This window comes from Peromyscus leucopus, chromosome 9 (genome assembly GCF_004664715.2).
Source record: "Peromyscus leucopus breed LL Stock chromosome 9, UCI_PerLeu_2.1, whole genome shotgun sequence".
NCBI classification, from domain to species: Eukaryota; Metazoa; Chordata; class Mammalia; order Rodentia; family Cricetidae; genus Peromyscus; species Peromyscus leucopus.
The window spans coordinates 65,436,781-65,458,068 of NC_051070.1; the positions used below are offsets into that span (position 1 = coordinate 65,436,781).

At 42.6% G+C, this 21,288-nt stretch overlaps 1 protein-coding gene across 1 annotated transcript in view; it reads left to right on the forward strand.

Annotated features, from left to right (window-relative positions):
• The window catches only part of Micu2 (mitochondrial calcium uptake 2), an 84,380-nt gene that overhangs the window by 35,313 nt on the left and 27,779 nt on the right, over positions 1-21,288 (forward strand). Inside the window, exons 3-6 of the mRNA XM_028870396.2 lie at positions 9,565-9,596; positions 9,690-9,765; positions 17,723-17,770; positions 19,706-19,788. Coding sequence (XP_028726229.1) covers positions 9,565-9,596; positions 9,690-9,765; positions 17,723-17,770; positions 19,706-19,788 — 239 coding nt within the window. The remainder of the gene's footprint in view (positions 1-9,564; positions 9,597-9,689; positions 9,766-17,722; positions 17,771-19,705; positions 19,789-21,288) is intronic.

A 21,288-nucleotide genomic window follows, 5' to 3' on the forward strand; every position in this document is an offset into this window, starting at 1 on the left:
CATTCTGCTCAGCTGCCCCCTGCTTGGCCATCTGTCAGTTAGCAATATGTGTATTTGAGTCTCCAGTGGTTCACGTGTACATCGTTTCTCCTTTTGGCAGTGTGTGTGTGTGTGTGTGTGTGTGTGTGTGTGTGTGTGTGTCTCCCTGAGATAGAGAAACATTTCTTAAACAAGACAGAGTACTAACCAAAAGAACAAGATTCAGCCATATTAAAATAGAACTTTATTCATCAAAAGTTGCCTTAAAGAAATTAAAACAAGCCCCAAACTGGCAGAATTTATTTATAATACACAGAATGGACAAGAGTTAATATTTACATATGAAACTACAATTTTATAAAAGGCTATGCCATGGAAGAGTGAAAATCATCGGTCATCTCACGGTATGCCAAGTGACATGGTGATTACTTCACCGTGACATCACTGGAGAGACTGTCACTACAGAAAGGGCCATCTGACCTGTCCTTTCCTACATGCAGCAAGCCATAAAGATTCTCTTGAGAGAGACTCTTTCACAGAGCAAAGCCAGAAAAACAGCCTTGATCACCAGACTGGTGACTGCAGTAATTCATCACAACCCCAATGAACAAGTTCTTTGAAGTAACCTTTAGCTTCCATTAGCTTCTACCCTCCCCCCATCTCTCAGTGACATCCCTAGGATTTACCTTTAGTCGAAGATCCATTTGTCCTGTCTGTCCCTCCTAAATTGATTGTTGTCTAATATCAAAGCATCTTGCTTTGGTTGTTTCTTCAGGCTCCCCTTTCTTGTGAGGCTCTCCACATACATGTCAATTTAATGAGGCAGACTCCTTAATCGACTCATTCGATCCGACCGGAGAACCCTCCTGAGGGCTGAGGTGCTACCTGGGCTATGTGAGGCCCTGACTTCCATCCCTAGACCTGCCTGCCACAAGAAGACTAAGGAGGGAAGGCTGCTCTCCTCTCCTGATCTTTTCCTTGACCCCTCCCTCCTCTGGACAGCTAGTAAAAACTGGAAGAAATAGATATGCACAGAAGAGAAAACAAGAAAATGAACATAAATTCTTCCCTCCTTTGTAATTGTGGTGGGATAAAATTTTACACCTGTTATCTTGGCAAGTCTCACAACAAAGATTGAGGAGGCTGTAGATCAGAGGTGGACAGCTCCAAGGACTTTTACACACTCTTAATTGGAAATGGAAGTGGACAGCTCCAGCTGCTTTGGAAAACAACTTGTTGCCTTGCAAAATTAAATATTACAGAATTTTTTTTTTAACCAACATTCACATTCCTAGATGTATATACTCTATACCCAATAGGAACACTTGCTGGTGTGCCATAGGATACATGCAAAACAATGTTGATAGCAGCAATGTTAGGTTAGCAGAAAAGCTAGAAACTGGCCACCCGTCCACTGGTGAGAGAATGAATAAAGCAGGGTGTGTTCACACCAGGGAATTCTAATCCATAAGAGTGAATAAACTTAATATCTGTTATGGCAGCATAAAGAACCCATAGATCCAATGCTCACTGAAACTAATAAAAAAAATAAAAAAAATAAATGAAGAACCACATTTAAAGTCTCTGGAAATGAGTCTGGGGTTTTATAGGAAATTAAAAAATACCTATTCAAGTTAAGCTCCTAAAATTGTTAAGAAAATGTTCGAGTGTAGAGCATTTTAACCAAGACGAGCACTCTCCCTACCAGTTGCAGCTCAGTGAGATGGAAGCTCATTCTAAACTTCAGCAGCAGGAGCCAGCTCTGAGTGCTGTTGGGAGGAGCAGTACTTTAGACTTGACTTTAGGACTTTACTCCTGCCCCGCTCCTGCAGGCGGAGTGCTGTGGGGCAGCTGAAGGTGGGAGCACCCTCTTCCACCCATTCCTTATTTGTGGAGTGGAGTCTCTGCCTTGCATGCTCTTCCACTAGAGACCTGGCTGCCCTTGTTCTGACCTGAAAGGCAGAGAGGGTATCCAGAAAAGGAGATGAAGCCCTGGGCTCCACTTCCTGTACCAGACATTACTCAGAAAGAGCAGGACCATTGTCCTTCTGTCTGGTTGCAGAACTCCGGCCTGGGTGATGGAAATAGGTTAAATAAGTAGCTTCCCGTCTCCTCATAATATAAGATGGGGACTTTCAGGCACTCTCAGAAACAGGTACAGGTTAGCTAGGCACACAAGCAAATGCCTCTAATTATAACATTCTGGAAGTTGAGGCTGAAAGATTGCTAATGTGAGGCCAGCTGAACTCCACAATAAATAAATAAATGCTAGCAGTTGTTGCTGGAGGGCTTCTCTCCAGGTTCCCCAAGCCCCGCAGTCCCACAATCCACATATAAAATAATCACTCAGACGCTTATATCACTTATAAACTGTATGGCCGTGGCAGGCTTCTTGCTAACTGTTCTTTTATCTTAAATTAACCCATTTTTATAAATCTATACCTTGCCACATGGCTGGTGGCTTACCAGAGTCTTTACATGCTGCTTGTCCTGGCGGTGGCTGCAGTGTCCCTCCCCAGCCTTCTGCTTCCCAGAATTCTCCTCTCTCCTTGTCCCACCTACTTCCTGCCTGGTCACTGGCCATCAGTGTTTTATTTATATAGAGCAATATCCACAGCAAGCAGTGGTGGCTCATGCCTTTAATCCCAGCACTTGGGAGGCAGAACCAGGCGGATCTCTGTGAGTTCGAGGCCAGCCTGGTCTACAGAGCAAGATCTAGGACAGGCACCAAAACTACACAGAGAAACCCTGTCTTGGAAAAAAAAAAAATTAAGATAAATTAAACAAACAAACAAATAGGTGTAGGTTGTGGTGAGAGGTAGTTGAGCTGTCAGGGATAGATTCAGTGATGATAACAGGCCAACCTATGTGCTGGCTGTTTTGCATAGGAACCCTTAGGAAGGAGACAAAACTGGGGGGCTTTCCAGGGATCATAACAAATATTAATCACTGACAATGGGAATTACTCCTTCATGGGAGCCTGAGTTTGAAAGATGATCTCTAGAGCAGTATGTGTCTAGGAGTCTCATCAAGTCAACAGGGCCAAATTGTCTGGACTCAGCACCCTAGTGAGGTCAGGAAGGAACTCCAAAACCACCCTGTGCCTTGCTAGGGGATTCCCTCAAGTGCTTAGCTCTGTTAGAGGGCAGGATGAGACACGGTCTTTACTAAAAACTGTCCAGCCAGACACTGTGCACATTCACCAGCAGTAAACGAGCCATGGGGAAGGAGCTGGTACCCAGATTCCCCATAGTAAGTCATCTGAAATGTCCAGGGCCCGACAGCAAAAGCATGAAACTACAAAGAAACAAGAACGTGTAGCATCGCTGGACAGAAGTGAGCAACAGGAATTGCTTGTGAAGCAACCAGATAACAGATTTAACAGAAAAAGACATCAAAATAGCCCCTAAAATATGTTCAAAGAACTAAAGTAAACTATGATTAAAGACTGTGACATTTTTACTTTTATTATTCATTGGAATGCAGTTAAACCATCAGAAGGCACTGAGCCAAATCAAGACTTTAGTAATTTTGCAGGCCAGATAATACATCCTTTATGCATATGATGTTTCATCTTCATTTTTCATCGTGGATAAGATAATCTCGGTTACATTCCTACGGATCACAATGAACAGCAAAACAAAGAAAACCTCAGCCAAACCACTGACCCGTGGTCTCTGGGTAAATGAAATGATACAAAACAATCTAAGATTTATTAGATTTTAAACTCATTTACCTGGCATTTATCTTTTTGGCCTTTTGTTAATAATATGCTTTATTAATACAATTGATGAGGCTTATGTAAGCACTCTGCACAGCACTTCCAAATGGACACTGGCAGGTCCCTTTACTGGGCTCCTGTATGCTTGGGTGTCTGCCGTGTGCTCTCCTTGCAGCACAGGCTACCCTGCCAGGACCCCATCTCCCCTCCTTAATTCTCTCCTGTTGCTCTCCTTCCCAGTGACGTTTGTCTTCACTGTTCACATCCCATGCTACTATTGGAATTGTCCCAGTATTACAGTCAAATTTCAGAATTTGCAACTCTGGCAACAACTAATTAGTTATCTTCCACTTCACCTGATAACCAGTATGTCTGTTCTCTGACCTCATAGAAGTGTCTCATGTCCACTGTTCTGTCATTCCAAGGTCTCTTTCTCCTCTTTCCCTGCAGCCACAGGTTTGTGATTTTGTCGCTCTGATAACTACTTGATAATATCCCTTTTCTCCCTTTTATTGAAACTCCTGGGAAGCCACACACAGATCGGAGCCACTAAATTCAGCCTCCCCGAGATCCTCCCGGTCATGTGACCTAGTCCAGTTCCCGTTCTCTCCCTTCTTCCTCGGCTCTCCCAAACTGCTCAACTTCTCACCGTTTGTCACATCCTTCCTTCTCTTTTACGATAAGATTTTACCTATTTTTAACTGAGCAGACGAAGGCTGGAAGTCAGCCTCTCTCTCATGCTGCCTTAACCAGAGCCTTTTACCTCCCCCATCTTGTTTACCTGAAAGGGCTCACCTCCCTCCCTGTTCACCAGGAGGCTGCATCTCCCCTTCAGCTGGTGGAAATGTGACCAACACAAGAGTTGGGGGCGGGGGGCTGTTTGTTTCGTTTTGTTTTGTTTTTCGACACAGGTTTCTCTGTATAACTTCCCTGAGTGCCCTGGAACTCTACTCTGTTGCCCAGGCTGGCCTCAAACTCACAGATATGTGCCTGCCTCTGCCTCCCGAGTGCTGAGATCAAAGGCGTGAGCCACCACACCTGTCCAGAAGATCGTTAACATTGGACTGAGGGGGATGATTTGAGGCACAAAAGGGTAGAAGGGAGGATTTTTTTAGGAAAAGGGCCCTGAGAGGACAAGGGTGAGGGAGCATGGTGGAAGCTGGAATTAACGAGGACCTTAGAAAGGCCCTTTATAACATCAGGAGAGGGATAGATACCATCCCTCTATCCCTCTGTTTCTATGTTCTCGGTGAATGAGAAAGCAGTTACAAGTTGAAGGAAAAGGAGGCATGTCAAAGGGCTTGCAGAAGTAACCTCAGCAGTAAGACATAATGGATTAAGAAAGACAGTGGGATTGACTGTCAGGAGCCTTATTAAAGTTTCATGTGGGGCCAGATAGCAGTCTCTCAAGAGATCTGAGCTAGAGGCACAAAAGTGACCCGTCATCCCTTGCCTCTGGGGCCAGTCTCACTGTGCTCCTGTATCTTTGTCAAGCACCCTGGAGGTATTACTCCGATCAGTTAAGTTTGAGAAGTATTTGGACATATGTGAGGCGACTTACCACGGGATGTGTTGCTATGCTAGGGCAGAGGGTAGTGCATGGCAGTCGCAGGGACCTGGGGTCAATCCCATTGAGTCGCTGGGTTAGCACCAGAGCCTCTCCTGACTGTTTCTAGAGCCACAGAATAGCAGTACAGAGTGCTGTAGGGACGATGAAGTTAGAGAGCATGAAAAATAAAGTCTGTCCATTTAAAACTGAAGCTTTACAGTCTGTAGAGTAGAAAATACAGTCAGCCAGAACCAGACACCCGCCACCTAGTAGTTACCAGCGTTATTAGCGCACACCTTTTTTGGCCTGTAAACTTTTTGGAAGAGATATAGTTTACATGCCATGAGGTTTACCCTTTAAAACATACTCTTTTACTTACAAATGTAAGACCATGCATTATCTACCGTGTGCTTTACAACCTAACATTGTCTGTTTAATCCATAATGAGTAGTTTCCCTTTGTCAGTGTTGTTTGGAAAAAGTTTGACTGTTTCATTGTATGCTATAATTTAATTGGTTCCCTAATATTGGAGCATTTAAATTTTCTACAGTTATTTTACTAATATGAATAATTTCATAGTAACTATAGTTATTTTATAAGTCTTTGCTTAACTGGTTGTAAAATAATTTTCTGAACTTGTAATTATGAAATACAAATACTGAGACTTTTTAAGAGTATTATCAAATTGTCCACTAAAACAAAGAATCTAATGATTCTGTTTCCTGCCTAACTGGAAATTTTCTCATCAACTTTTCAATAATAAATTGTTTGATTTCATTACATTTATCAAGAAGCACTACTTTTAGATTTCAAGAGCACAGTTTGACCCTAGAGTAATAAAGATGGACAGAGGACATCACCCCCTTTCTGGTGATGGGGACATCTTTTCCCTTTTATCTGGTGTGAACACCTAAGCTGGTTCTGTACTGTAATGCAGTGGTGAACGTGGAAATTGAAAAGCTTTCAAAGCATAGGAGAGTGCTTTATAAAGTCAGTGTTCAAAACTGTATCAGCTGTGAAGACTTGCAAGGACTCTAAGGAGTCTTGTACCCCCTTACTCCTGCTGAACAGAAAATCATTATTCTCAGGGCACTTGAGGCTGGTACAAGAGTACCCAGCTTCACTGGGCTTTTTGAAAACACAGGAGCACACGCGTACACCCTTGAGATGGAGCCCAACAAGGATATTATTTGCAAGGTGGCAAATAATTTGAAACTTACTTGTCCCCTGGTACATCATCATCACGTCCCCAAATGGGGGATGGCTACATTTCCTGCCTGAAGAACAGGTGTCCTTTGTAATCTTTGGGACAGACTGCATCTCCCCTCCAATGCGGGGGTGTTACCACCCTTCTCTCCTAAGTTCTGCAGACGTTTCTTTTGCTCGTTGTTATACTCATTGTTGCACTCACTGCTGCCTCACACTGCAAAAACAGCTATCAGACACACTGCTTCTGTTGTACTTTTGTGTTTATTTCAATGGGAAACTGATAGGAGTTCCACTGTTCATCTTTCAAAGCTCATTTCTCAGCATCAGATTGTACTGTTTGGGAATATGACGGCAAGGAAGTGTTAGCCCAGAAGACGTACGTAGTGCCCAGAACACAGCAACCCCTCCCCTTTGGCAGTTGAAGCATTTCATTGAGGTCCCACGTTAATTCTACCGTGTTCATAAAGCAGAGGCTGGTCCCAGGTCCTGCCTCCATGCTCCTGTGACTGAGAAGTGGTGTGGTGGCACATCAGGCCACAGACCATCCTGGTGCTTATAACACCCACTCCTCTGTTTCATGATCCGATTCCTCTATACAAATCAACAGACCTTGTAATTAATTTGAAATAACTAGTGTTTCTATTTTAATTTTTATTCACAACAACAAAACTGATGAATCAGTTCTGTGAGGAAGAGTCCATAGTTCCATTACTGTCTTCACTTGGCTCAAGTTGGCCAGTACCCGATTTTTCAAAAATCTGGTTGAGAATACAAAATTCCAGTGCCAGTATTATGACCTAAGTCCTCTTGCTCGTTTGTTTCCTATGTAAGACAAGGATAACACTATATCCAGAAGCCCAGGATCTAGAAGAAATGTTATGAAATTTAACTTTTTTTGTTCAGTTATTAATTCCACACTTCCATGCTGAGCACTCCACCTACACAACTAAGCAGGTATGAGGTCTCCCTTCTGCAGGAGCTTTTATATTATCACTCATGACTTTATTGTTCAAAGTCCAAAAAGGGATCTCACTATCACATAAAAGCCACCTCAGACTCCTGATCCTCTTCTGCCGTCACACTGCCAGTTATTGCTGCCTCGCGTGCTTCCTGAATAGAGTGCGGTCTCTTTCAAGAACTGGTAGGACTGAAAATAAAACAGGCATGGGAAAGAATTTTGTCACATAAACTTTAAGAAAAAACGTTAGGAACTCAAGATGATGACGCACACCAAGGCAGGAGGTCACCAGTCTAGACCAGCCTGAGCTATATAGCAAGGCTACCCTTCAAGAAATAAAAAAGAAAAGCATTATGATAAATTTGAATTATGATCAATTTATCTTAAGTAAATATTTTGAATTTTAATTAAGTCATAAAACTACCTCCATGATTATATGCATAATTAAGCTGTTAGATTAAGAGTTAAAATACTCCTGGGCATGTTGCCATACAAACTCATGAAATAAGGCAGAAGGGTGGCTGATTTCAGGTGTACCTGTACTACAAAGCAAGTTCCAGGACAGTCTGGACTATATAACATCACCTGTCTCAAAAGCAAACAAAAAGTTAACATATATATATATATATATATATATATATATATATATATATATATATATTATTTAACATATTATATATAATATATATTGCACCATTTTCTAGAGCAAGTAATCAGCATTATATTACTACATCTTATACACACTGTATTACAGTCACTTGAAATGTAGATTAGATAGTAATTTACCTAGCTAGTAAGATGCTATGATGGCACCTGACAATCAAGAACTTTCACTCACAGGTGCATAATGCTCAGCAAAAAAAAATTATACTGGGATAGTAGCATGTAACCTCACAGATATGATCATAGATGTTTCTACAACTGCACAGTAATATTCATCACTAATTTTGAGGTAGATACTATTTATTATTTCTAGGGTTTTTTTTTTCCCTCTCATTGATATTTATTGTCTTTTCTGGGTTTGGGGAACCCATATGAGGAGTCAAATGCACACATCTGTAATTCTAGCACTTCTACAGTGAGATGAGAGATGGAGACCAGAGAGCCGCCCAAAAACTTGCAGGCCAGCTAGCCTAGAGTACACACCGAAGCCAAAACATGAGAGACCTGCCTCCTTAGCAAGGTGGTGAAAAGGGGCTCTTGAAAGTTGTCCACTGATCGCCCTGCAAATGCTGTGGCATGCACACGCCAACACTCACAAAATAATAATAATAATAATAATAATAATAATAAAGGGGTTTTTGGAGGCGGGCTTGAGACAGGGTTTCTCTGTGTAGCTTTGGAACCTGTCTTAGAACTCACTCTGTAGACCAGGCTGGCCTTGAACACACAGAAATCCCCTGCCTCTGCCTGGAAAGTGCTGGGATTAAAGCTGTGCACCACCACCGCCCAGGTAATACTAAAGTTGTTAAGAAGGAGTCTGAAAACGTGAAAGAACTTTAGGTCTCTGTTGTCTAATTGACATTATGAAAAGCAACTAGGACAGTCTTGTTTTGTTTTGTTTTTTCGAGACAGGGTTTCTCTGTGTAGCTTTGCGCCTTTCCTGGAGCTCACTTAGTAGCCCAGGCTGGCCTCGAACTCACAGAGATCCGCCTGGCTCTGCCTCCCGAGTGCTGGGATTAAAGGCGTGCGCCACCACCGCCCGGCACTAGGACAGTCTTGGTCAGCTCTCAAACTGGGCTGGAAAATGGTACACTTGAGAGTGCATCCTAGGATCCGGACAGAACAGGGGATCTCTCCAACACTACCCTATTGATAAGACTTCTTTGAATCAGTGAGACCAAAAGACTGATTTTAAAAAACAAGTCAAGAAAGGACTTGTGTGGCACAAATCAATGCACAGTGTCTACAAGGAATAAAGACTCTGAGATTTCAATGTGTGAGACTGAAAATTGCAGAAAGCTATACTATCTTTGTGTTCAGATTCAGAATTCTTTGGCTCCTGATTTTACATTAGAGATATTGACTAAAACCGCCAGCTTTATTTCTTACGTAGGGTGTTTGTTTTAAAGATCATTTTCTTCCTTAATGCAGTCTGAGTTTGGGGAAGAAATGTGAGTGCTAAGTCATGGTTCTTCTTTGTTGTAGGTAAAACACTAGTCAAGAAGCTGGCAAGAAAGGTAAGCATTGCTGGGGCTTTTATTTGTTTGGGGTGACCTCGAAAATGAACTAATACACCTTAAATTGAAAGTTTTTAACTTGTGTATTCAAAGGATATCGAGGATGTACTATCAGGAATCCAAACAGCACGCTGTGGATCAACTTTTTTTAGAGACCTGGGTGATAAAGGTAATTTTTAATCATTGCTAAATTTCTATGTATAAGTTTTATTTAATTAAGTAGTATTAGATAATTAAACTGGGATATTTATACCATGCAATTTAACTGATGTTTCATGGCATAATAAATGATGAAGAGATAACTTTTTCAAATTTTTTAAGCAATTAAAGATAAATTATTAGAACATCAGTGAGTAAGTCCTAGAGAAGGAATGAGGGAAAGTGGAGAGTAGGGGATGAGGCCAGTGTGGAAATCAAAAGACGGCCTCAGAGAACCCTGAGGAGTACTGTGCAAAGAGGCCATAAAAAGGCCAGGCAGAATGGCCAGAGGAAAACACTGAGAGTGTTTCACAGAGGCTGAGAGAACATGGTAAAGAGGAGAGTTAGGCCAGGCATGCAAATGCACACCTGGAGTGCCCTGACGCCTAAGTTTGTCAAAAGATTGTCCTGCACTGATTGAAATGATGATGTGATTTCAGTCTTTGAGTCTGTATGACATCTCTTGGTTTACATATATTGAACCATCCTTGAATCCTGAAATAGAACCAACATGGTCATAATGTTTGTGCTCCTTAATACGTTCTTAAATTTAATGTCAAAATACTGAGAATTTTTATGTCTGTTTATCAGGAAAATCAGTCTTCAGTTTTCTGTTGCTGCTGTGTGCTTATGTGGTTTTAGTACCAGGGTTAAGACCAGCTTCTCACAGTGAGGTTTGCAGTTTCCTTAGCTTTCTGCTTTGTGAGTAGTTTGAAGAGTATTAGTGTTGCCTCTTCCTGGGTAGGGTTAGTGAAGCGAGGGAAGGAGTCTGTGTGCTGCTGTGAGAGCCTCATGCTTCAGTCTCCTTGCTTGGTAGAGCTCTGCCTAAACGAATTTTGTCCTTCTGATTGACTTTGATGGGTACCTGTGCTGTGGCTTCGCTTCTAGTGGTTTTGGAATATGGATTTTCAAGGTAGTCCTTCTAATGATCCTTTGGGTTCCATTGGTATCTGTTGAAATGTTGCTGTTTCATGTTTAATTGATTGATTGCATTCTCCCTCTCTTTTAATTTGACCAATAGTTTTTTCTGTCTTGTCTATTTTCTAAAAACTTACTTTGATTCGTTAAGTCTTTGTATTGTTCTTTTAGTCCAGCTCATTAATTCTTCCCTCGTATTTCTTGCTATCTACTGCTTTGGGATTTGTCTCGTTCTTGTTTTTCAAACACTTTCAGATGCTCCTTTAAGTCACTCAGATATAAGATGACTGTTTCTCAGTGTATATTCACGTGCTCATGTGTGAAGCTGCACATGGAGCCTGAAGATAACCTGTGGTGTCATCCTCAAGAACACTGTCTACCTTTTTGAGCCACGATTTCCCATTGGCCTGGAGCTCACCAATGTGTCTAGACTAGCCAGCCAACCCAGGAGGTCTTCTTGTCACCGCCTCCTCAGTGCTGCCATTACAGCATGCTCCTCTGCCCTGGGGTTATGTGGTTGATGGTGAGCCCCACTGTGGTTTCCTGACAGCCGTCATAGTTACAGACATTGCAGATACCTTACCTGTATTCTGATAAGTGTGCTTCCACTCTGATTTGATTTGAGGAGGTTGACATTTTCCATCCTGGTTTCTTCGGTGACCCAGTGATTTGTTACCTAAGAGTACACTGTACAGTACAGAAATACTTATATAGCTTCAATAGATTCTTTTGCTGTCTACTCTTACTGTACTATGATCTGAAGAGATACAAGGAATTATTTCACTTCTCTTATATTTGTTAAGACTTGCTTTACGGCCTATGATGTCATCTATTTTAGAGAAGTACTCAGAAGAATGTTGGATAGAGTACTGTGTAACTGTCTCATTGGTCCATTTGATCTATGATGCTTGAAATTGAATGAAGAATCTTCAGTTAATTTGCTCTTGCAAGCAGCCAGGTTTCAGTTCCCAACACCCATCCATAGCTCCAGTTCCAGGGGATCCAGTGCCTTCTGGAGGCCCCAGGAATGCACGTGGTACATATGCATTCATAAATGCAGATAAAACACTCATACACATACAGTTTTTAAAATACTAGAAAAAGACAAAATACTAATAAAAAGAATAGTATAGAGGGGAGAAAGGAAAATACAGTAACAAAAGATGAAGTGTCAGAGAGGCTCTGAGTACTGTAGGACCAGAGTCTGCAGTGGGGTCAGTTGAACTTGGAGACTTCTGTCATGCTGTGATTCACACTGCTGTGAGGCTGGACTGGACAAGGGTTAGAAGTCAGCCAGGGCAGTCTTCACTTAGGTAGCTTCCCTTTGAGTATAGGGGCCCTCTGCTGGTCCCAGTTAGCTTTGCAGACTGTGGGCCAGGCAGGTTTTCCCATCCTCCTGAGACTTCGCTGTTATCCCAAGGAGCCTCCTACTGGAGGGCATCTCCCAAGTGTGTTGGGAGTAAAGGAAGAAAACACAGCACCGAGATCTTCCCAGGCAGACCCGTCCCCTTCACCTTCAAACCCACTAAGTATGGAACACCCTGCTGGAGGGCTGCAGCTGTGGACAGGCAGTTCCCTGTAGCTTCAGAACTCTTAGTCTCTACAACAGGATCCTTGTGGCAATTAGATGGCTCTTGAGGCTGACCTACCCACTGACCTCGAGCTTAGGGCTGTTGGACTCCAGGGTTTTCTCATTTGATGAGATCTGCCCCAGCCGCCAAGAGCAGCAGGACTTCCTCCTGTATCTTACCCGACCCCGGCCTCCAGCCACAGAGTCTTTGCTGTGTAATTATCCCTTGTGCTCAGGCCTCAAAGTATCAGTCTTAAACAGTAGGTTCCTGGTCAAGATGGCACCCAGCCACAGCCCTCTACAATTCCTGTGAGGGGTGACATTGTGGAACTGCTCACCACTGTGGGCCACGCTTTCTCACCAAAACCTACACTGCACGGAGGGTTCTGAGAACTGTGGGCTTGTGCTGTGAGCAACATTGCCAGTCCCTCGCCATGGCCTCCTGCATTTCCTTCCAGATAGGCTTCTGCTCCCCACCCCCACACGGGAGCTGTACCGCTGGAACTCTGTGTGGCTGAGTCAACCATGCTTTCTCCAAGCTATCCTGTCACCCTTGGTGGTTTCCTGTGCTGTCCCCTTCTCCCTCTGGAATCCAGTCTGCTCTCTTTGATCCTGGCTCCTCCTCCCCTCCATCTTTCACATAAACTAGCTGCTAGCCCATTTTGTCCTGAGGGCTTGATACTTAGAGGGGTACAGGTCAGTGAGCGGTGACGTAGGAAGCCATGTTGCAGATTTTTGAGAAATAGTTGAGGGACCTGGGCATGAGCAGGGAGTTAGAAGGAGGGAGATGGAGGTGAAGACAGAGAGTGAGGGCATGTTCGTTAGTCATGATGGAGAGACATTAGTGAGGGCATGTTCGTTAGTCATGATGGAGAGACATTAGTGAGGGCATGTTCGTTAGTCATGATGGAGAGACATTAGTGAGGGCATGTTCGTTAGTCATGATGGAGAGACATTAGTGAGGGCATGTTCGTTAGTCATGATGGAGAGGAAACACGAGCACATTTCTTATTGATGAGAGAAAAGGGGGAAGTTTGAACATGATGAAATCCTAGAAAGAAGGAGAAGAGGGATTCTTTGAAAGCCAGAGGGAAAGACCATCGTGCCACTGGCTGCTAGCTTTTCTATTGTCCCAGGAGAGAAGAGAGAATAGATGATGCCCATCTGATGTACTGTGTTGGTATCGAGTACTGGGGAGCAGCCTGGACAAGACAGAATAGTGGAGTGAACTATAGAGAAACAAATTATTGTGAAAAGCTGTAAGCAGAGATGTAGTTCATGAAGATTAGAGCCACTGGTCAGCTGCGTGATTATCCTGCATCTCTCGTGGAGCAGTAGAATGCTGCACTTGAATTGAGTTAGGGTCATGTTGGGCAAGTAGAGGACAGTCCTGGAGGAAGCCATTGAGAATACTGACTACTAGAGAAAGTTTGACTAATTATCCACAGACCCTAAACAGGACAGTAGAAAAGGAAGTCAGAGAGGAAAGGAGATGAAGAGGGGAAAGTTAAAAAGTCAAGAGAAAGCTGCCAGGGAAGTTGGAAAGCATACATCGTGGGGAAAGAGTAGTTGGTTTGAGAAATAAACATTTGGAAATCTTCAAAATAGCTCTAGAGCTATGGCTGAGTGCGGAGCTCCTGGCTAATGTGTGAGGCCCCGTGTTTTATCCCCAAGTCCACAAAATAAAAACTTGTGTGCATACCACTGTGCATTTTAGTAAACAGTAATTGATAGCTGCTTGTGTCCATTTCTGTTCATTCCTCGGTGTGTCAGTATGTAGCAGGCAGCACAGATTTCATTATGTTGCTTATACTGAATTACCCAATGACTTTTGCACTGTAGTAACCCCTATTGCAGCAGCTCTCTACCTGTGGGTTGTGAAAAGGTCACATACCAGATATTTACATTGCAATTCATAATAGTAGCAAGATTACAGTTATGAAGTAGCAACAAAATAATTTTATGGTTGAGGTTACTACAGATGAGAACTGGATTAAAGGGTCGCAGTATTAGGAAGGTTGAGAACCACTGCCTCCCAGTTGGATCCCTCCCAATCACAGCACCAGAATAAACCTATGAGCTTAGAGGTAATACCTCCTACAGTTTTCATATTGGGAATTTGTAGGGATATATGTTCTGAGTCAGCACAGTCAGTTCTCCTGTATTTGTGACCAGGAGGAAGCAGGGATAGATAAACTCTGGCACTCAAGCTCTCTCCAGTTTCCGTTATCTCAGCAGAGATTCCAGAGTCTGGTGCATTAACCAATAATGAAGTCTAGTCATCACAGATAGAAAAAAGTTGAGGAGGGATTAAACGGGGATTTTGCTTGCTTGTTGTAGTTTTCTGTTGAAATCTCTATTTCCAAGGAAGAAGGAAAGGCTCATCCGTACCTCACTGCTAATGTTAATAAAAATGTGTAAAGAGCAATTTAAGATACTGCATTTCACCCCATATAAGATCTGTCACAATTTATAACATAACCAACAAAAGGTGGAATGCTCTTGAGATAGAAGAGAAATAATTTATTATGCATTGGAAAGAAAAGTATATTTTAAGTTTTGCTTATTCTGAATTTTTAAACTGAGCTACAGTCTCAATATCACACTTGCCTCAAGGATGTTCTGACCATAAGTTACAAGACACATTGATGTAAGATCCCCATGGAAGAGAGATAACCCAGCCACCTTGGGAAATACTGTTCTCAGAATGCTGCTACTGAACAGACCATGTTTGAGTGTGGTTCCAACTTTAAAATATTTCTGAAAGTGTAGGAACTGTTCACTCATCGTTCCTGTGGCCCTTAAAGATTCTTTATCAAAGGTAAGCTTTAGAGACATTCCTGTTTGGGCTGGAGAGATGGTTGGTGGTTGAGAACACTGACTCCTCTTCCAGAGAACACAGGTTCAATTGCTGGCACCCCCTGGCTGCTCACAGCTGTCTGTAACCCATGCGTATGGTGCACTGACATACAGGCAGAACACCAATACACATAAATAAAAATTTCCCTGTTTACCGTGCAGCTTTGAAACTGCCACTTAGAGCATTGGGTTTCCCATTCCGAGTAACAGATAGGCGCTGAGCTGTTTTCCTGCGTGTGCCCTCAGATGTGTCTCTGGAAGTGCATTCTGAGGCCGCTGCAGGGGTGCTACAGGGGTGCTGTTGCTTGTCCTGCATCTTGAGCACAAGCTGCTCTTTTTACCCTTCCTCAACTGTGCTTGTTTAAACCTCTTACTGAAGTCAGCGTTTCAGAAAATGTCGCTGAGATTTTCCTTCTCAAAAGTCATCTATCCTTAAAGGACATTTACCTGTGTTTAAAGACAAGAGAGGTCTCCTTTGGCGCCAAGCCCAGGACAGTCTACACGTTGGCCTTTTTCCCCCTTTGCTCTATTCCTTTGAAATACAGAAAAACACTATTTTCCACCTTTTTTCAGGCTGCCAAGGGATGAAATGCTTTGATCCTCAAACTAACATTAGAGCACTTCTGCCAGGAGCAAGATATGACAAACACATAGGATGTATTCTCCCTTCATGTAAACATGGAACGGCCTTCAGAAAGAAGTGTCCGAGGACTGACTACATGTCCTCACTCTGTGAGATCAAGTAAATAGAGAGCATTTGAGTATTTACCTGTGAGGCTTTGAAATGATATGATATGTAGGGTTTGTTTCAGAATAATCTAGTGAGAGGTGGGGACTAAAAGACAAAATAAGGCTCACAAATTGATAATTATTAGGTCTGGGTTTCGTTATATCATTATCTAATATAATAATATATAACTATCATTCCATGTAATTTTATCTGTCGTTGAGTTGTTCATGATAAAGTGTGTTCAGTTGTAAATTGTGCTTCTGATCCAGAGACAACAGTTTTATTTAGTGATCAAATACAGAGCTTGCCCTAAAACTTCCTTAATTTGGAGCTTAGACATACCCAGTACCCATCTTTCAAGCCTCCTGGTTAAATATGGGCTCTTGGGCTCTGAATACTGCCTTGTGTCAGTCAGTTCCAGTCACTTTACCCATAGCCTCAGAGTCCTGAGTATAACTCTCACATCATCGAGAACACGCACCATCCTCTCCACAAAAGAAGTCAGTCATCCAGCATCCTCCGTAGAAATCATGCAATACTGCTCAAAGTAGCCCAACTTCAGTCATGAATTATCCCTGAACCAGTCCCCTAGAACCACACTCCTGCGACCTGTTCACCAGCCAGGGTCATTCAGGAAGAGGCAATCTTAATTGAGAAAATGCTGCTATGGCAAGTCTGTGGAGCATTTTCTTTATTGATGATTGATAAGGGAGAACCCAGCTCACTGTGGGTGGTGGCACCCCTGAGTGATATAAGAAAACAGGCTGAGCAAGCCATAGGGAGCAGCAAGCCAGTAAGCAGCACCTGTCCATGGCTTCCAGGTTCCTGTCTCTGCTTCCTGCCCTGACTTCCTCATATGTGAGATTGTTGTATAGAACTGTAAAGGAAAGTAAACTGTTCCCTCCCCAACCAAGGTGCTTTTGGTCACGACGTTGTATCACAGCAATAGAAACCTAACTAAGATAGCATCTCTCCTTCAGCCTCATGGAAATGGAAGGAAAAGCAAAGCATTTCACCCAAACTGCATGTTTGAGAACAAAAAAGAATGGTTTCTCAAAGAGAAAGGAAGTTACTGCAACAAAGATTGAATTGTAACATTTTAACTAATACAATTTAGTTTCTGTATCTCCAGAGTTGTACTATTGTAATTTTAAATTTCCCTCGGTCAAGTGAGGTATTACCGGAAAACTGAGTCTAAATGGTACAACCTACAGATGAGATGCTAGTGAATTTCTGTTACTTGATAAGCAGCATCTGTCAGTGTTGTCCAAGGAAGCAGAGCCCACTTACAGGTTTGTGTGACCTCTGTAAGCTGGAGACCCAAGAGCCAGGGTGGGATTCAGTCTCGACCCAGAGTCAGGAGAGGCAGGAGAGGCAGGAATTCAAGTCCCAGTCTCAGGGTAGAGGATGTCCAGCAGGTAAGGAAAGGGGAAGGCAGGCCCGAATTCTTCTTTCCTCAGCACTTGCTGGACAGACTAGGTGATCACCAGACGTTGAGAGCTCAGTCTCCTCTACTGAGTCTACCAGCTCATAGGCTAACTTCAGCTGGAGAACCTCATAGATACACCCAAAAAATGTCCAATCCTTGCCCAGTCAAACTGGCACATAAGATTCACTATCATGACCTCCTTGCTGGAGGTAAAACTTGAAGCATGGTGTCTTTCTTTTTAAACACTGGCTGTATTTCAACTCTTGTTATACAGTGCTTTCTACTATACCAGAGAGAGAGTAAAAAAACATCGATTTTTACAATGTTTGTAAAAAGTAAAAGGTGAAGTTTCAAGACTGGTTATTTCCATGGTTCTCATCTAAAATTTATCTCCTGACTTGTTCTTATTTTTTCTCCTTCAGGGGTAATTTCATACACCGAGTATCTTTTCTTACTTACAATCCTCACAAGTAAGTATACTAGTTCTCTTTACAGCAGTCATGTGGCATTTGCATCCTGAACAAACAGGACTTGAAATGTGGCGTTTGTAGGTTAAAGTGATTACTGTACAGACATGACAACCTGAGTTGAGACCCCTAGCATTCAGAAAAAGCAGGCCTGGGCGTATGTACCTGTTGCCCCAGTGCTGGGGAGTGGGGCTCACTGGCTAGCCAGTCTAGTACAATAGTGGGAAGAGCTCCAGCTTCAGTGAGAGCAGTAACCCAAGCTGTCCACATCAGCCTCTGACTTCCACACACATACATGCACAGGCTCAAATGTACACACCACGTACACATGAACCTTCATCTCTACATCTACAAAATGATAATGTTAAGTTAGAGTGTGGCCAGGCAGTGGTGGCACATGCCTTTAATCCCAGCACTTGGGAGGCAGAGGCAGGCAGATTTTTGTGAGTTCGAGGCCAGCCTGGTTTACAGAGCGAGCTCCAGGACAGGCGCAGAGCTACACAGAGAAAGCCTGTCTCGAAAGCGAACACATAAATTAGAGTGTGTTCTTCTACCCCATGCACTATGGCACCCTGTAACTTTATGTTTCTGACACAGAACATTTACTGAACAGAAAAATCATGGTCAGTGTTGTCTAAGAGAAAGAAAAAAGTCATGGTTAGTATTCTCTGAAAAAGAAAGAGAAAAATCATAGTTAACTTTCACAGAGAGAGAGAGAGGGAGAATTTTGTGTTTTATTTGGGGAGGTTGGTTTTGTTTTGTGAAGAGTCTCACAGTGTGACCTGGCCTGGAACTCTCTTGAACTCAAAGAGATCCTCCTGCCTCTGCCTCCAGGATTAAAGGCATGGGCCACCATGTTTGGCCTCTTAGAGATGTTTTTAAAATACAACTTTGACATTGAACAGGATTCTTGACCTTCAAAAGTATTCCAGTGGTGGAAACTAAGAAATGATTAAGGAACTCTCGTATATGGATGAGACTAAGCAGACATTGTAACTAAATGCAGAATACTTTACATTGATTCTAAAACAAAACACAGCACTAGTGAAGATTACAAAACCTGCTGCTCGTGGTTCATAATGCTGTGCCAATGTTAATATCTTAGTCTCGATAAGTGTGCTGTGGATATGTAAAGTGTTAACCCCTAGAGGAAGCTGGCTAAAGACTATGTGGGCATACATTATTGTAGTTGTCAAAAAGTGACAAAATAAAAAGTTACAACTAGGAAGGGAAGTAAAAAAGGATAGTAATAATAACTGCTCTGAAAATAGCAGGAGTGCTATGAGAATACACGAAAGCCAGAGGTAAGGTGAATCAACAAGTTCTCACGGTAATCTATTGCAGAGGGCGAGCAGGCCAGCCACAGCCCCCGGGAGATGTTGAGAGGCAGGAGCTTCAACTTCAAGTACTGCTTGAAAGAGAACCTTCTTGCCGGGCAGTGGTGGTGCACGCCTTTAATCCCAGCACTCGGGAGGCAGAGGCAGGCAGATCTCTGTGAGTTCAAGGCCAGCCTGGGCTACAGAGTGAGTTCCAGGACAGCCAGGACTGTTTCACAGAGAAATCCTGTCTCAAAAAAACAAAAAAAAAAAAAGAAAGAAAGAAAAAGAAAAAGAACCTTCTTAGCCAGGTGGTGGTGACACACTCCTTTAATCCCAGCACTTGAAGGCAGAGGCAGGTGGATCTCTGAGTTCAAGGCCAGCCTGGTCTACAGAGCAAGTTCCAGTACAGCCAGGGCCACACAGAGAAACCCTGTCTGAAAAAAGAAAGAAAGAAAAAAGTAATAAGAAGGAAAATATGAAACAGATCCTTCTTCTTTCTGTCTAGCTCTTGCTTATATACTTTTTGGTTATTTATTTCAAATTTGAAGTTTTTCTTAGCTACAAATGCTTAGCATTCTGCCAACAACTAAGTAATTGTCCATTGTTCACTTCCTTGCAGAACCTCACACTGGGTTCCATGTTGCTTTTAAAATGCTGGATGCAGATGGCAATGAGATGATTGAAAGAAAGGAGTTTGTCAAGGTGAGCACATGCTTGATCGGGGTTGTCGGAACAGCTGATGCTTGTGCGGTGATTATGCTTTTCCTTCCAAGTCAGAACAGTAGTCACCGTCTGCATGTGAACTATCAGACCTTTGCATGTTAAAAACTGTTCTCTGATGGCTCAGCACTCGCGGCTCTTGCAGAGGACCTGGCTTCCATTCCCAGCACCCATGTGACAGGTTTTGACTGTCACTCCAGTTCTAGATCTGATGCCCTCTTCTGACCTCTGCAGGCACCAGACACACATGACACACAAACATGCACGCGGGCAAAACACTCGTGTGTGTGTGTGTGTGTGTGTGTGTGTGTGTGTGTGTGTGTGTGTATTAAAAACACTTTCTGAAATACAGTCTTGGAAAAATTGACAAGTGACTAGAACATAAGGTTCTAAAAGGAGAAATGACCTTTGAGCATCTATAGTTTCAGGACTCAGTACATAATTATACAGTAAAAAGGGCTTTATAGACCATATATATGCTTTAAAGAATACATGTTAGAGATGTGTTTTAAATTATTCTCATATCAAAAACAAATGATAGAAAAGGAAGCCTTTGTGAAGAATAATATCCCAAAAAATATGAATTAGCACAAGTTTTTTAGAAACTGGGTACAGCTAATATTTGAAAGGCTGTAAGTACAGCTAAGTATTTAATAATATTTTTTTCTGTTTTTCTTTTTTCAGTTTTAAGATTGATTGATTGATTGATTATGTAAATAACATGTTTGCCTGAAGGCCAGAAGAGGGCACCAGATCTCATTATAGATGGTTGTGAGCCACCATGTGGTTGCTGGGAATTGAACTCAGGACCTCTGGAAGAGCAGTCAGTGCTCTTAACCTCTGAGCCATCTCTCCAGCCCCTTAATAATATTTTTTCTGAGGACATAGTTCTGAACCTCCAAACAGTGAATTCCACTCTGTTTCCTAAAAGCTGGTGCTGATGTGAAAGAAATACCTCAGTGCAAACTGTTAGGTGTGCTCTGTCGTTAAATGCAGAGGGAGAAAATGTGTATGGATACCTACATTTACGAATTTAGTAGATTATAGGCATCAATGATAAACCAGTGAGGATATGTGAATGACAAATTATGTGTGTACATACATGACTGATTTGTGGCATTTTGATTTGTGGGGTGTTGGTTGGTTGGTTGGTTGGTTGGTTGGTTGGTTGGGTTTAGAGGTTTGGGGTTTTGGTGGGTTGTTTTTTTGTTTTGTTTTGTTTTTTCCCCCAAGAAAAGGTGTCTGTATGTAGCTCTAGCTGTCCTGAACTCACTCTGTAGACCAGGCTGGCCTTTGCCTCCCTAGTACTGGTGTTAAAGGTATGGGCCACTATGCCCAGCTGAGGAGATGTAAAGCAAATAGCACTCTATTTATTTATTTATTTATTTATTTATTTATTTATTTATTTATTTTGTGTGTGTGTGTGTGTGTGTGTGTGTGTGTGTGTGTGTGTGCGCGCGCGCTGCTAGAAACAAGATGATG